General features: G+C 33.6%; 1 protein-coding gene across 5 annotated transcripts; it reads right to left on the bottom strand.

The window, feature by feature from the left end:
• Positions 1-6,305: 6,305 nt before the first annotated feature.
• LOC107606163 (putative glycosyltransferase) lies at positions 6,306-14,885 on the bottom strand. 5 transcript variants are annotated; one of them, XM_016308164.3, is made up of 17 exons: positions 14,652-14,885; positions 14,452-14,556; positions 13,878-13,991; positions 13,711-13,766; positions 13,488-13,630; positions 12,698-12,895; positions 12,364-12,563; positions 10,607-10,706; positions 9,927-10,481; positions 9,731-9,853; positions 9,293-9,373; positions 8,890-9,221; positions 8,515-8,772; positions 8,048-8,132; positions 7,758-7,965; positions 7,256-7,424; positions 6,306-6,626 (listed from the first exon to the last, which is right to left on the bottom strand). In XM_016308164.3, exons 3-17 carry the CDS (start codon positions 13,985-13,987, stop codon positions 6,488-6,490), a joined length of 2,757 nt encoding a protein of 918 aa, XP_016163650.1. In that variant the 5' UTR covers positions 13,988-13,991; positions 14,452-14,556; positions 14,652-14,885; the 3' UTR covers positions 6,306-6,487. The 5 variants fall into 5 exon arrangements, with proteins under 5 accessions (XP_016163650.1, XP_088349093.1, XP_088349094.1 ...); XM_088492967.1 differs by having other exon boundaries at positions 14,452-14,572; positions 14,652-14,873; XM_088492968.1 differs by having other exon boundaries at positions 7,243-7,424; positions 14,652-14,790.
• Between the last annotated feature and the right edge of the window lie 1,318 nt (positions 14,886-16,203).

The following is a 16,203-nucleotide window of genomic DNA, read 5'->3' as shown; positions in this document are numbered from 1 at the left end:
CAAGATTAGTTATCAATTATAAACCTCTAAACAAGGTATTAAAATGGATTAGATATCCCTTACCAAACAAAAGTGATTTAATTAAAAGATTAAATAAAGCAAATATCTTTTCAAAATTTGATTTAAAATCAGGATATTATCAAATCGCTGTAAAAGAGGAAGATAGATATAAAACAGCTTTTATAGTACCCTTTGGACATTATGAATGGAATGTAATGCCTCAAGGATTAAAAAATGCTCCAAGCGAATTCCAAGAAATAATGAATAATATATTTTACCCGCATATAGAATTTACCATAGTATATCTTGATGACGTATTAGTATATTCAAAAGGAATAAAGCAACATATACATCATCTAGAAAAATTTATGGATATTATAAAAGAACAAGGATTAGTTTTATCAGAAAAGAAAATGAAAATTTTTACAACTAGAGTAAGATTTTTAGGATATGAAATTTATCAAGGAACCATAGTACCTATTAAAAGAGCTATAGAATTTGCAAACAAATTTCCAAATGAAATAACTGACAAAAAACAACTCCAAAGGTTTTTGGGATGTTTAAATTATGTAGCAGAATTCCTACCTGGAATAAGAGTCACATGCGAGCCTCTTTATAAAAGATTAAGGAAAAATCCACCTCCATGGACAAAGGAAATGACTTCTATAATAATAAAAATAAAAAATGCAATAAAAGAAATACCTTGTATAAGTATACTAGATCCATCGGCTAAATTAATTGTAGAAACAGATGCATCAGAATTAGGATATGGAGGAATTCTTAAACAAATACCTCCTAATAGTTCAAAAGAGCAAATAGTAAAGTATCACTCGGGAATTTGGAATCAGGCTCAAAAGAATTACCCAACAGTCAAAAAAGAAATACTTGCCATAGTATTATGTGTTTCAAAATTTCAAGAAGATTTATTTAACAAAACATTCTTAATCAGAACTGATTGTAAAGCAGCTCCAAATGTTTTAAAAAATGATGTCAAAAATCTGGTTTCAAAACAAATATTTGCAAGATGGCAAGCTATTCTATCATGTTTCGATTTTACTATTGAACATATAAAAGGAGAACTAAATTCACTCCCTGACTTTCTTACTAGAGAATTTTTGCAGGGAAAAGATGGAACAAAAACCAGCCTCCAGTGAAGATTATGGTCAACCTTTTGACCAAATAAAAGAAGCAAAATTACCTATTACCCCTGTACCAGCAAAACAATTATCATTAAGACCTATGACTATGTCACAGGTTGTAAAAGCATCATCATCATCATCAGTACCTTCTAAGAGCTCTTTAATTACTACTAATAACAAATTCACATTATTACAACCATCAGATCTCTATAATACTCAACCCTTGAAAGAACAGTTTCCTTACTATGAAAAGCCCAATCCTATTAAAATATTAACCATTGAAAAGGAATGGTTCAAAAAAGATAGAAAAACCCTATACAAGACTATTTTCCCAAATACCTTTCATTACATTCCTATTAACCCACAAAAAACCCAAAAATTCTATGAATTCATATTAGTAGACACTGGATCTATTGAATTAACACATTATAGAGACTCCAATACAAAACAGCCTGTTTATTCAAAAATAAAAATCATGAAAATATTATCTCTACAAGAATGGGAAATACCCCCATATCAGTCTAAAAGCTTCTCTCTAAAATTCGAACCTCAAAACTATACCTATTATGATTACCAAGAAGCATGGAACCATATTTTATTCCTATCACCAAGTCCCCATTCTTGGTTCATATGGTTCAGAAAAGGGATCTCATTACAATTTCCCAAATGGTTCCAATCCTGGTTCCAGAATTTTGGACCAATAGAAGCCTTCTTCCCAAAAGAAGCCAGCATGGCGTATGAATATTTTAAAAGCAAGTCATCATTCTTACAAGAGTATAAATTCATTTCATTTATAGCAGCCATGGGAATAAGCTGGATTATGACCTGGGAATATGATTCAGCAGCATATGAAGAATGTTCAAGCATACAATATTTGGTAAGAATAATAAAAATAAAATGGTGGAATAAATATGATATAAATCTGCTGAGTAAAAGAGCTATTGATCAATGGTTATCAACATCACAAAAGCGTCCAGCAACAACAGCCTCAAGCGCCACCAATGAACAAATAGCATATAAGAAAGAAACTCAATTCTTAGCACAGAAGCGACAAATTATGGCAGCCCTAGCAGCGGCAACCTCGGAAGAAGATATCCAAAGCTCTTTGCAAGCAATACAAACAGTACCTCTTGGAGAAGACGAAGAGGTACAGTCCAGCCCAGCCCACTATTATCAAGATTCTCAAGATCCATTTGAAATGTAGTAAGAACTATATAAAATCCATGTAAAAGCCCAATCATAAAAGAAAAATGATCTCTGTAAAAAAAAAAAAAAAAAAAAAAAAAAAAAAAAAAAAAAAAAAAAGAGGTAAAAATAAAAAGTAAAAGTAAAACAGTAAATGTCGGCAAACAGTAAAAGCAAACAGTAAATGTCGGCAAAACAGTAAATGTCGGCAAATAGTAAAAGCAAACAGTACTGTCGGCAAATAGTACCCAAACAGTGATCACTTGGGGTCTATAAATACCAAAGGCCTCCTTCATTCATGATCATCACATACTTGAAAGCTCAAGGATTCTCTCTACTCTAAAATCTTCTTACTTCATATATTCTCCCAATATTTGTAATCATTATCAAGTTTGTATCAACATTGCAAGCAATAATAGTACAAGTTCATCTCTGTAAGCTTACTATCTTATGCTTTCTTTTCTTATAATTTCTTTATTCTCTTAGTTATTATTTCTATTCTTATAACATGAAAGAGTTTCAAAAAAGGCTAACTTCTTTAAAGCTTGTTAGAAGAAGAATGAAAACAAGAGTCATGGCAATAAGAAGAAAAATAAGAGAATTAATAAATGAATCTTCAGAATTAAACGTAGAAATAAAGAAGATAAACAAAAGGATTATTAGAACTATAAAGTTACTACAACAAACCAAAACCATAAAATCGATAAAAACCCTTAGAGAAAACATTAAAAATAAACGTATTCATCATGTTAGAAGGATGCATTATTTTCATGTCCAAAGTATGATACGTCTACATGCTATACAATCACAAATACAAGTAATAAATATCCGAGCGATACAACCTGACCCTCAACCTTTACAAGATGCTTCTTTACCACTCCAAGATCAACCCCTACAAGCTCAACCTTTACAACCCCTACAAGCTCAACCTTATATATATATATATATATATATATATATATATATATATATATATATATATATATTATTTTTTTCTTTTCTGCAAGTTTATATACTAGTCATTCTACAAACATTTCATGATAACTAAAAATCTTTAAGAGTAAAATTATAAAAAAATTAATTTATTTAAAATGAAAGTAATATGATTAAGTGTAATTTACTTAGATGTGATTAAAAAATAATTGAATACTATGTATAGTAAAAAATTGATATTATTAAATGATAAAATTAAAATTTATTTCTATGTATCATTTTTGTCCCCAACGTTTTCGTCCTATTTAAGTCCCTAACGTTTTAAAATCGTCTCAATTTTGTCCCACCGTCAATTCTGTTAACGGATCCCTAACGGCAGGACAACATTGAGTCAATTTTGAAACGTTATGGACTTAAATAGGACAATTGAAACGTTAGGGACAACTTTGAAACTTACCCCAAACGATAAACGTTGGAGAAAAAACGACTCTAAATGATATTATTAACCATTGATAGTTGGCTATTTTCTTTTATATTTGACTTTTGTATTGTACTTGTATAAAAATATATTTTTGGTTGTGTTATATTTTTAATTGTAATTTTTATGATTTATATTATAATATATTTATATTTTATATATTTATTTATAATTTTATATTATTTTATTATAATTTTATTATTTTGAGTGAACTAGTAAATCAGTAAATCAGTATTTAAAATGATTAGATAATTAATTTTTAAGAATTTATGTCTCCTAAAATAAAAAAATTAATAAAAATTATTATTAATTTTATAATTTCTATAAAATATATATCTCATTATTTTAATTTAAAAATAATTAACTTTTTATTTTATCTCTTTACTATTTTTTTTTTTTACTTGACAGGATCTTATCCCAAATTTTAAAATCTTGATTAAAACAACATGTACAATGCATTGAGACTACATTTTCTAAGTTTATTATTTTATTTTGAAACCAGTTTTCTAAATTCTAAGCATCTTGGGGGGACGCTACATGCATGCATGGAAAGTCGGCGACCCAATTTTAAAAAGAAACGAAAGTGGGTATCCCGTATCTAGGGTTGGCAATGGTGAGTAGGGGCAAATTTTGCCATTTTTGACTTCGTTCATAAAAATTAAATTTTAAGGAAAAGTTTAAGATCAACAACTTTATTAAATTTTGGCCAGTATATAACTAATAAAAAAAAATTTAACTATTAAATAAAATCTCAAACCTTTAAAAACATCATTGATAACTACTTAATGACTATCAATCACAAAAATTACTAACCTCCTATCACTCCTCCAAACTCTAATCCATCATATGGATATCCGCTTTTATTATTATTAAAATCTAATCAATAAAATTAAATTTTAAAATTTATATAATCATCTTCGTATATATTACATAAATTAAAAGTAAATTATTAAAATAATATTTAAAAATTTACATAGTTAACAAAAAAATTTTAAAAATTAGTAATAACAAATAATTTCTCAAAAGATTAAAAAACGTGATTAAAAAATTAAATAATAAATATATATTTTAAAAAAAATTTAGAGATCAGATTTTAATGCAGGTTTTTGTAATTATTATTAGAAAAATAAGAGCTATTCATCTTTAAAATTTGGTAATTTTATGTCAAGTAAATTTTTTTAAAGAGTTTTTTTATTGTAAATTATCACTTTTTTTTAAAATAAAAAAATTTAGAGATCAAATTTTACTCCAAATCTTTTTGTGCACCTTCTAAATATTTGTTTAGATCAAATGTTGCCATAAAAATTCATATCAAATGTTAAAAAGCCAGCCAAATTATTATTTTTGGTTAGTAGTGAGCCATCAATATTTAAAAGATGTGGATTACAAATATATTATTAAAGGAAAATATTTGGTAACCAAAGAAAATCAGTAAAAAACAGTCATAACTTGCCTTATTTAGCATTCATTAATTGTTGCGATAATTAATAAATGCTAAATAAGGCAAATTCTGGCTGTTTTTTTTTTGTCTCTCTAACATTACCCATTATTAAATTATTAAATTTAAAAAAATTAGATTAATGATTAAAAGTGCTGCCAAAAAACAATAAATTCTACTAACTTTTGAACCTTTTTCAATAATAAATGTAAGATAAAATAACTTAAAAATAAGGAAAAGCCTAGGGGCCAGCAACTTTGTTAAATTCTGGCAAGCATATAACCAGCAAAGAAAAGTGAGCCATTGGATGAAATCTCACACCAATCTCACACCATTAAAACCATCATTGATAGCTATTTGATGGCTACAAATCACAAAAGTTACTGGCACCTAGCATTCCTCAAAAAAATATCCATAACTCATTTATTAAATGTAAGATAATCTTAATTAAATTCTAACGTTAGATTTTTGTATAAATAAAATAAAGTATTATATCATAACGGATCCATCGCCACATATTCCCGTTTAAGCAGGTCTCTTTGCCATCCCCAAAAGCACCTAAAAATTTGCATGCCCAGAGGAAAATGGAGACAGTTCACAGATTTCTCAAATCCTGTAAAGTACTTTGGTCTTTGTATGATCTCTAAAATTTGAATTTTGTTTTATTTATCCGCGAATTCCGACCAGCTACAAGGGTTTAGGTAACCACAGAATCTTTGTTGTTGGAGGAACAGAATGCTTGAATAACCGCGCACCATAGTTCAACAACAATCAAGTGATCAACATACGTTTCCCTTTCAGTAATAATGTGTCCTTCGAATTCGATAGATGTGGACTCAAGTTCAGAAGCAAAAACATCCATGAAATACAAGGCACGTCATCATTTAAATTTATTCGAGATTTTTGTGCGAAATTTGTCGGTCCAAAAGAGCATTTCTGTTTCTTATTCACTTGTTTTGGTTCCTCGGCCATGATTTGACACGTGTGGGTATGATTGCATGAACAATGGACAATTCGGAATCAAGCTTATCCAAGTTGTCTCTTTTCGTCTTCGAAATCTCAACATCCTGCATTATATTCTAATGTGGGCAAAAGCCACTAGAATTGCATTCTCTAAGAACCAACCAAAAACTATATAATGACTTGACATTGCATGAAGCAAAGGGATACACTTATGTTGAATTATTAGACAGAATATAATCAATGAAAGGCCACTGGCAAGTGGCAACCAATAATACAAATTTACAAGATGTCGAACAATAAATTTATGGCTACTAGACAAGTTAAGCATGAATATATATCACTCTGGGATGGTCAAGGAAAGCCATTGTAATTGTTCAACTCGCCCCACACTGTTAGCTCAACTTCTTCCCATGACTTTGCTGATCTCAATTCTTTCCATATAGTAAAAATAGCTCCCAACACATTCTCATCATGCAAAATACAATAGCACCTACAATTTGCAAAAGAAAATTAAGAAATCCAGAGTTAATTTGAAATTGCTTGCTCCTTCTTGATAGGAAGGACAAAAAAAATCTCTCTATTTCTGTAGAAGGCAGGCACACAAATATGTCTAACGCCATCTAATAACTCAAGTCAAACATTGTATTCTTGAATCTTGATGTATCTTAATCCAAGCAAAGATCAGTTGCTTTTCCACTTCAATGCAATCAAATAACTTCCTATGCATATAAAGAACAAACTCTTCATTGCTCTCAGAAATTAACAAGCATTCGAAAGGTTCAGAATTATCAATTTAACATCATGTATAGTTTTGCACCTACAGACTACTTCAAGAGTTTCAGTTATGCATTATCTGAATACTTTTATTAAGGCCATGTGCAAGGTAGACAACCATTAACATTCCTGATTCTTGAAAGTACTGATGATAATTTTGACAAGGTATCCATCTTTGCCATGCTTAGATCTTTCAGGAGAGCTTGATTGTTTCTATTCATTTATATGTGGCTAGTTCCGTATTTCCATATAACCCACACGCCCAGATTGAAATATGCAATAAAGAAAAGGTCAAAAGTAGTGGAAGAACTACTAGTATGCAAGAGAATTACCATAACTACTTACATGGCAACATATGAAAGTCGGGCATACTTCTGACCACCATCTGTTGACTCGTACTTTGATATGGGACTTGCAAAAGGAAGTTTATAGCTTTCTAAAAATCGCTTAAGGAGATCTGAATCACCTCTAAAGACATCTAAATAAATTGGTATCAAGTCAAACAGCGGATCACCTGTAAAAGAAATTAAAAAAGTTTGTTAAATCACTACCAACCAAATAGAACGTCAGAATGCTTGCGCAATGTATACATACGATAGATTGAAAACTATTAGGAAGCGAAGACTGAAGAACATCAAACAGTATTTAGGGATGATAACATTAGTCTTGTTCTAGAGAAACCGCATCATCAGTTCAAATGTACAAACAAAAGTTTCTTGTAGATATTGGAAGTTTATAAATGATAATGCCATATATTTAAAATGCTCAAAAGTAAATTATAAAACAGATGAACATTATTGTAGAAGTCGGATAAAAATTCTCGGAACAGGCAGGAAGACATACTGACCTATTGAAAGATCACTGAAATCAAGGATATAACTAGGACGCCAGGATTTCACTTCATCATAGCTGCTCAAATGACCATTTACCTTGGCAGCATCTTCTGCATTCCCACTTGAGATAGAATAAGCCGAAGATGGTTCCATGTAAATGTTATCATCCATAATATCAGAGTGAATCCAAGAGCAAGGTTTACAAGCACCCCTTGGGAGATTCTGAAGTCAAATAAAAGTAAGAAATTTGAAAACCAATTTTATTCCGCTGTATCCAGTAGGAAAGAAGTGAGTTTGGAGAAACCTCAATTATGTTTAGCAGCTTAGCAAAATCAGGCGGGACATATTCATCAATTTTCTCTATCAAACTGCTAGGGATTGGATCTCCCCTACAAAATTACGACAAATGAGAGCGAATAAGAAACTGAAGATTCATCATAAAAAATTAGTATATTATGGAAGCACAAACGCAGCAGCAGCAAATGCAACACATGGATAAGGTACAATCTAAACATGGTGAAGCAAAAGTGAAAAGGGAGTTCATAAATGCTTCATAAACACAGCTACTAAAATTTGACATTCACTGTATCTGGAAAAGCATAAAGTTAATAAATAAACTCCACGAAACTTCAAACTCCAAATTGATCAGAAGATCATTATATTGAATGCACAAACAAAAACGATACTTTTCCATCAGCAACTTCTTACATATCTTTAAATTCAAACTTCTTCAACAAGAAATTAAGGTGCTCAAAAGAAGGCAAATTATACCACTTGGTCAAACGGCTTGAAACATTCTTCCGCATCATTGTTAAGTTTCTTAGGAAGACTCCCCATTCTGCTGCAGTATTTGATTTATAATTAACAGTTGCACCACAACCATCGGTTCCAGTAAAGCTCAATTCATGTTCAATATCTGTTAAAGATGAAATATTCAAAGGTGGATGTGGTAAGAGATGAAGGTGGTTCAGCTGCTCCCCTAAGAAGGAGGCCAAGTTTGTTGCATCTTCCCATGACAGTGTGTCTCTTCTGCAGGAGAACATAGACAACATTCAGAGAAGAGAACTGCTACTTGACAAAATCAAAGATTTAGAGTTGCTCAGCGGGATGGTGAAATTATCAGTGAATCACAAGGATAAGACTTACAAATCTGCAAACATTTTCCCTTCACATCGTCTTATTATCATATATGGCCATATACTTGAGTGACCTGCTAAACTATCCGATCCATCCATTTCCATCCCAGCATTCTTATACTCAAGTTGTTTCTTGCCCCATACCCCAAATGAGAAACCATGAACATCACATTTTGTCTTGATGAGATTGCTCTTTGAAATGATGTCAGGGACTCCTTTTCCATCCCAAGTTAAATTGTTAAAAGATCCATCTTCAACATAAATGATCCCATTGGCCAAAATACTAGGAATATGTTTCTTGAGAGGGGAGTTGATTTCATGAAGTAGCCTGTAAAACTCTAGCTGTAAAAGGCACAAAATTCAAGTTAGATTTGTATGGCAGATGCAATAGAAACAGAATGGCAATAAAGTACCTCTGTGCCGAAACCATAAAGAGAAGCTTCCAGTCCTCCTTCAACAAAAATCTTAACAACAGAGTTCCCCACTAGATAAACCTATTTAGAGAACAAAAAATATTACTGTAGTTAAAAAGAAGCTTCATACTCCACAAGGACTCTATTAGGTAATCCAATAATCATACCACATGCCATCATCATGTCCTAATTTAACTAGGGAACCTTGAGGTATAGATGGCAACTAATTAATTGGGCTGCATATTGTAGTCGATCAATAAGAATGTGACAATATTCTTGAATGCAAGAGGAAAATCAGTATCAACACAAACCCAGAAAAGACCATAAATATGTTTAGGACAATAGGACAATAAAGACCATATATTTTCACAAAAGCCTAAGAAAACTAAACAAATACCAGTGAGATGAAAAGTAGTAAATAGATGAATGAAAACTCACAGGATTGCTACCCGAGCCAACTGGAAGCCTTTCATCGTCACTGGGAAGAGGCAAATTGTGGATGGCACAAATTTTTGATGCACATTCCAACCACTTGTCAGCATTTAAGGCAATACATGCCCCCTGGACATATATGTAAAATGAGGTCATAAAATCTGATAAGGTAACCACTACTTGGGGGGGACAAGAAACTAACCTTCCATATAAGCTCTCTCATTTGTGGTTTTTGAATCCAAAGCTTCGACAACCATTCTCTTAGTTCTCGTTGACCAATGCTGTTGCCTACGCTCCACGGGGAAAGGTAATGGTCTCTATCTCTATCCAAGAATATGGATAAGAACTCTATATCATAGGAAAATCCATCTTTCCATAAACCATAGTTCCTAGATGCGCCATTTACGGTACTTTCAGAATTTAGATTATCTACATCTTTGATAGTTTTGGCTCTTTTCTCTTTCCTAGACAAATCAGAATAACATGTGCTCTGTCTGACATTTTCATAAGTTTCTTCATCTAAAGCAAGCCATCCAACACGACAAACTCCTTTATGACGATAACCAGGAGCCATGTCCAAACATACAAATTCAAAATTATTTGAATTCACATAATTCTGAGTGACTGCGATAGTTGTTTCTAAATTTAAAACACAGTGCCACCATCCACTTGGAACGTAAATTGTCTCTCCTGGTAGTTGTGTACACTCAATTGGCTTATCTTCATCAGGAAGGAGAGGATAATAGTCCAACCACCACTGTAAATAAACAGAATATGATTAACCACGTCAGTAGTTGGACACAATACACTTGACATGATCATAGATCTGAACCAACATAAAGAGGATATATATAAATCACTATAAATGCAAAATTATAGTACCTGAAGTGATGACGGGGTCTCAATATTGACATCACCATCTTCTTCGTTAACATGCACTGTCACACCCAAAGGCACCTTTCCTGGAGGATATAATGCCCACCTACCAAATGCAAGTGAAAGCCTCATAACACTGCTTATTTTAAACATAATCAAGCACTAAGATACATATATATCTAAGAATCAAATTAAAACTCATGTTTATCAAAGATGCTAGATGAGTGGAGAAAGAGCACCTTGGTACCTATCTATAAGAATAAGAGAGATATACAGAGATGCAAAAAGTATAGAAAGATCAAACTCATGAGTTATACCATGAAGTTATGGAAAAAGGTGATAGAACGGAGGCTGAAACAAGAGACACAAGTAACAGAGAATCAATTTGGTTTTATGCCAGGAAGATCCACCACTGAAGCTACATATGGTGTTTATTAATTTGGAAAAATCATACGATAGGGTGCCAAGGGAGGTTTTATGGAAGGTTTTAGAAAAGAAGAAAGTAAGGATCGCATATATTCGTGCAATTAAAGACATGTATGATGGGGCTACAACTAGTGTGAAGACTCAAGATGGTGTGACAGAGAAATTTCCTATTGGTATAGGATTACACTAGGTATCATCCTTAAGTCCATACATTTTCACATTAGTCTTGGAAGTACTCACAGAGCATATCCAAGAATCTATACCATGATGCATGTTTTTTGCCGGTGATATCGTCCTTATGGGAGAGTCAAGGGAAGACATAAATAAGAAGTTGGATTTATGGAGAGAAGCTCTAAAAGTGTATAGTCTACGCATAAGCCGTAACAAGACGGAATATATAGAATGTAAGTTTGGCCCCCGAAAGAAAAACCCCAATACAGAAGTGAAGATTGGAGAAAACATCTTACAAAAAATTAAAAGTTTTAAGTATCTTGGGTGCACATAATTGAGAGATTGAACATGATGTAAATCATAGGATCCAAACAGGTTGGTCAAAATGGCGGAGCGCATCTGGTTTTATATGTGACAAAAAAGAACTTTTAAAACTTAAAAGTAAATTCTATCGCAATACTATCAGACCGGCTATGCTTTATGGTACAGAGTATTGGGTGGGCAAAAAAAGAGCACGAACATAAGTTAAGTGTGGCAGAGATGAAGATGTTGAGATAGATGAGTGGTCATACGCAATTGGATAGAATAAGGAATGAAGGTATAAGAGAGAGAATTGGAATAGCACCTATTGTGGAAAAGATGGTAGAATCGCGTCTCAAATGATTTGGATATGTGAGAAGAAGACCGACAGAGCGCTCAGTCAGATGAGATGGAAGATAGACAAGGGGTGAAAGACAGAAGAAGACCTAGGAAGATCATCCATGAAGTGGTCAAACGAGAGATCTACATGTAAATTGTCTCTCTGTAGACATGATACATGATAAAACTCAATGACGTCATTTGATCCATGTAGTCGACCCCACCTAGTGGGACAAGGCTTTGTTGTTGTTGTTGTTTATCAAAAAACAAAAACCACAATTTAAGTTAAATAACTGAACATAGCAGTGGGAATTTTATGATTTATGTCCATGTAAGTTTTACTCATGGGGCTAATTCACAAGAACAGGCTAGTTTGACATCCATACCAAACATAAGCTAAGGATTAAACTAAAACCAGAAAATGCATGTAGCTTCCTTAGATACCATATTACCATGTTACAGTAGATGTCTGTGCTACACAACCAAATAGAACTCAAAAATTCGCGTCAAGTAGCTCAATTTTTTACCTTTTACGGCCAGAAAGAAGAGTATTCCATGCACTAGTAAGAGCTGGATCAACGTGCCAAGAGGCCCCAGATCTCTGTGGTCCAATTATTAGCCACCTATAGGATGGTCTTTGTTCAGCATCTAAGATATCAAAGAAGTCTTCTTGAAAAAGATGAGGTACAGAATAATCCTTCAATAAGCTAGGTGCAACTTCAGCAAACTGTACACAAATTATTAAATAAAAATTAAAAGAACTCCCAAGCTCTCAAATTGAAAGGACAAGAATAAGAGAAGGAAATGGTGGATGGAGACAGCCAGAGCATTATTGATACATGAATATCCCTATCCAAGCACCTTTTCATCAAAAATATATAAGGGATCTTCATCATGTTGAACTTCCATGTATGAGACATAATCCTTGAATTTCATGGAGACCTTCCGAGAACTCCTTTGGGAAATTTTAAATGCTACGTCTCCATAGTTTTGCAACAGCTGATCAGTTGTCCATTTATGCCTGGCAGGCCATGTCTCAGCCAATCCAGTAAGCATAACCTGGGGTTTGTAATTCATCAAACTTGTAAACATCAACAATAAAATCCCAGTAGAAACAGAAATAGTGTCAACTACAACACAAAACATCATGTGTAATGGACCCCTTGAGTTAGATAATATTTACTTATCTCTCAAATTTCCATCTTTACAAGAAAAGAAAAACAGTACCATTGACCAAAGGTAGCTCCTATTCCTCCAAAACAAATTATGAAACAAAAAGGAACAATTAGAAGATAGAGCTTGAAGATATTGGGTGGTCCATTTACTTTAGTTTTATTAAGAAAATAAGTGATTCTTTTTAATTAAAAGATATTTGCCAAAAAGGTTTGACGGTATATTTGAAAGGGAAAAAAAACAGTAAAACCTAAAATACTCCCATGTTCTCATAAGTTGTAAAAGTTGCTTCTGAAAAAAGAAAAAGTTGCATATAGATCACTTAGCAAAAAAAAGAAACAAAACAAAAACTGAAGCAAATACACCCATTTTTTTGTTGGTTACATAGCTTAAAGATACACATTGAAATTTTGAAACATAACCATGATGAGGGAAAAAACTAATGTAGATTACTAGTATAGTTATTTTTGTTTTGTACCGGTTTCTTTGCATCATACTGGTCATAGAAATCCTTCAAGGATAGGTCTTTCCTTCTTTCCACATTTCCATCATCTGCATGAAACGACTCCAATGTGGTATGACATCGGTATAATCTCCTGTACAAAAATAAAGAGTTGAACCCTGCAGGAAGGTAAATATCCCTGGTTTAGAGGAAACATATAAATTGGCTCATAAGATCCCTGCAGAATCAAAACTGTTACCATCAAAGTATAGTAGTCGTGGTTGATACTCTTTGTATTTGTCTGGCAGATTCTCACTGCATTCATGATTCCCAATATGTAAGCATAAAAGTACAAACCAAAACAAAAAGGAAAATGGATAATGAATGTTAACTTAGAAGCATCAATGGAAGACAGGAGAAACATACTTATGCAGCAGGGTAGTTTTCTTCCAAGAGCCTTGGTACTGAAGCAAACCAGATGCCCCTTTAAGGCATAGACTCATCCACAGTGGTTCCTCATTGCACAACACGTACATGACACTGCCCACAAAGATTAACCGAAGAATGTAAATAAAAAATTGGCCAGAATCCACTGTACTCACTACTCAGTCAACCTTATCAGACTCTCTCGAGTTAACAGAGTTACAAGTTTAGGTCCCTAAATTGAGGTTACGAGCCTAACCTACTCGAGTTCAGATGAACTCTCAAGTCTGATTTTTTTTTTTTTTTCTTTTAGGGGTTAAATGCCTATATCTAAAAAATTGCTTCTTAATCAAGCCTTGTAGCATAAGCATTGCAGAACTACCGTGAAGTGAATGAATAATGAATAACGAAACGCTGTATACGAATTTCATGTATGAATCGAGATTCTGTTAAAATGATTCGACAAGAAAGAAAGCAGAGCATGGCAGCTAATGAGTAATGTGAAGCTCAAATGATGAATCAAGTGTTCATGAAGCAAAATCAAGAAAGAAAGAAAGGTAGGTATGGATGTGAATACCTGCTAACGCAGGCAAGGCGAGCAACGTCGCGGGGAGAGAGAGACTCTAAGATTGAGCAGAGGGTTTCATCGGGAAGGACCCCAAGGTCTCCGAGTGCTTCTGGCCTGCGATCTCTATGCGCTGAAGAATCATCCATCGAAACGACAAGTCGGATTCAAAAAAGAAATATGACCTCTTTCTCTTTAAGTTTAGTTTCTACCTTTCTATGCTGTGCTGCGGAGCTTCAGAAATCAGAATTATCCGTCAAAACGACAACCGAAATTGTTTTGAATTTATTTATTCATGGTTAAGCGTTGCCCGACCGCGTATTTTGAAAGCGCATCCTTATTCCTTACCGTGTGCGCGCTTTTCGTTATTGCTACGTCACCCTTCTCTCTTTCTTCCCCTCGACCGCCCAGACCAAAAATCCACTTTTACTGTTAATGGATTTGTTGATTAGATGCAAACTTGACGTATACCTCATAGGCTCATAGCGGGCTTTGACTCCCATTAAATTCGTCAGGTAGGTTAAGTGCTGAACCAGGATTGCAAAAGGATTTTTGTTAATATTTTCTATAGACTTGATTGAGGTTGGGTTCTTTCAAATGGGCCTGGTACATTTGCCCACTACAAAATGCCAAACAACGCCTAGACTACAATAATGAATTGGGTTCCACTAACCCAACATGAGGTGGAGTCTGACCCCGACATAACTTTCAATTTATCCCACAAGAAAATAATCGTAAAAGATTGTGGCAGGAGTTGTTGGATTTATCCCAGCAAACTAGGAGGGAATGGATGCTAGTTGGGGACTTTAATAAGATAGCGAGCCCAAATGAAAAGAAGAGCAGTACAAGGGTTGACATGAATGGAATCTCATTGACTTAGGCTATGTAGGATCGAAGTTTACTTGGAGGGGGCTTAAATGGGAGAGGATGGACAGAGTGTTTAAGCGATTAGATCAATTTCTGGTTAATATGAACTGGAGGATGAGATTTGCTGAAGGCAAGGTAGAGGTTTTGACTAGAACCAACTCAAACCATCACCCTCTCTCAATCCATGTTGAACCTGTTCTTATACATCACAGGGACAGACCTTTTAGATACGAGGCTATGTGGAATTTATAGCCAGAGTTTGAGGAATGCATTAAGCAAGGGAGGAGAAAACAACCCTTACTCAATTAACTGAACACCTGAAGAAGTAGAATGGGGAGATTTTTGGACACATACAAAAGAAAAAGAGATGTTTAGGAGGATAGGAAGAATTCAAAGAGCACACAATTACGGGAACAATTCCCTCCTAGAAGACCTTGAAAAGAGTTTGAATAAGGAGCTTGAGGAATTACTTAACAGGGTGGAAGTTCTATGGATGCCGAAGTTTAGAGACATTTGGTTGGTGGAGGGAAACAAAAATACTAAATATTTTCATACAAGAATAGTCATAAGGAGAAGGAAGAATAGAGTGGCAAGCAAAACTCAAAAAATGCACAAAGACAGTGGGAGAAAAATCAAGAAATCCTTGAAAACATGGCTATCACATTTTTTAGGAAGCTATACAGTGAGGAATGGACTCATACCCAAGCCCCCATGGACTAAAGCCTATCTGAATATTACAGAGGAATAGATCAGAAACTTAAATGCAAGGTCTACTCCGGAGGAAATTAAGAGAGCAATGTTTAACATTGGCTCCTTCAAAGCCCCGGGATACGACGGATTTCCAACAATATTCAAATAAAAAATAAAAAAAACTAAACGGAACATCCAAAAAAAAAG

The sequence above is a fragment of the Arachis ipaensis genome, chromosome B7 (genome assembly GCF_059453495.1).
Source record: "Arachis ipaensis isolate K30076 ecotype BB chromosome B7, ASM5945349v1, whole genome shotgun sequence".
Classification (NCBI taxonomy): Eukaryota; Viridiplantae; Streptophyta; class Magnoliopsida; order Fabales; family Fabaceae; genus Arachis; species Arachis ipaensis.
Note: the sequence above shows the minus strand (reverse complement) of the source record. Positions and strands in the feature narration are given on the sequence as shown.

What these genes read in the sequence shown, in the direction of transcription:
- LOC107606163 (XM_016308161.3), bottom strand. Translation starts at nt 14,588, where the DNA reads ATGGATGATTCTTCAGCGCATAGAGATCGCAGGCCAGAAGCACTCGGA. An exon ending in AAAACTACCCTGCTGCATAA is followed by an intron (nt 13,767 to 13,877) that starts GTATGTTTCTCC and finishes TCATGAATGCAG; the next exon opens with TGAGAATCTGCCAGACAAAT. An exon ending in TTTCAGTGATCTTTCAATAG is followed by an intron (nt 7,425 to 7,757) that starts GTCAGTATGTCT and finishes TTTCTTTTACAG; the next exon opens with GTGATCCGCTGTTTGACTTG.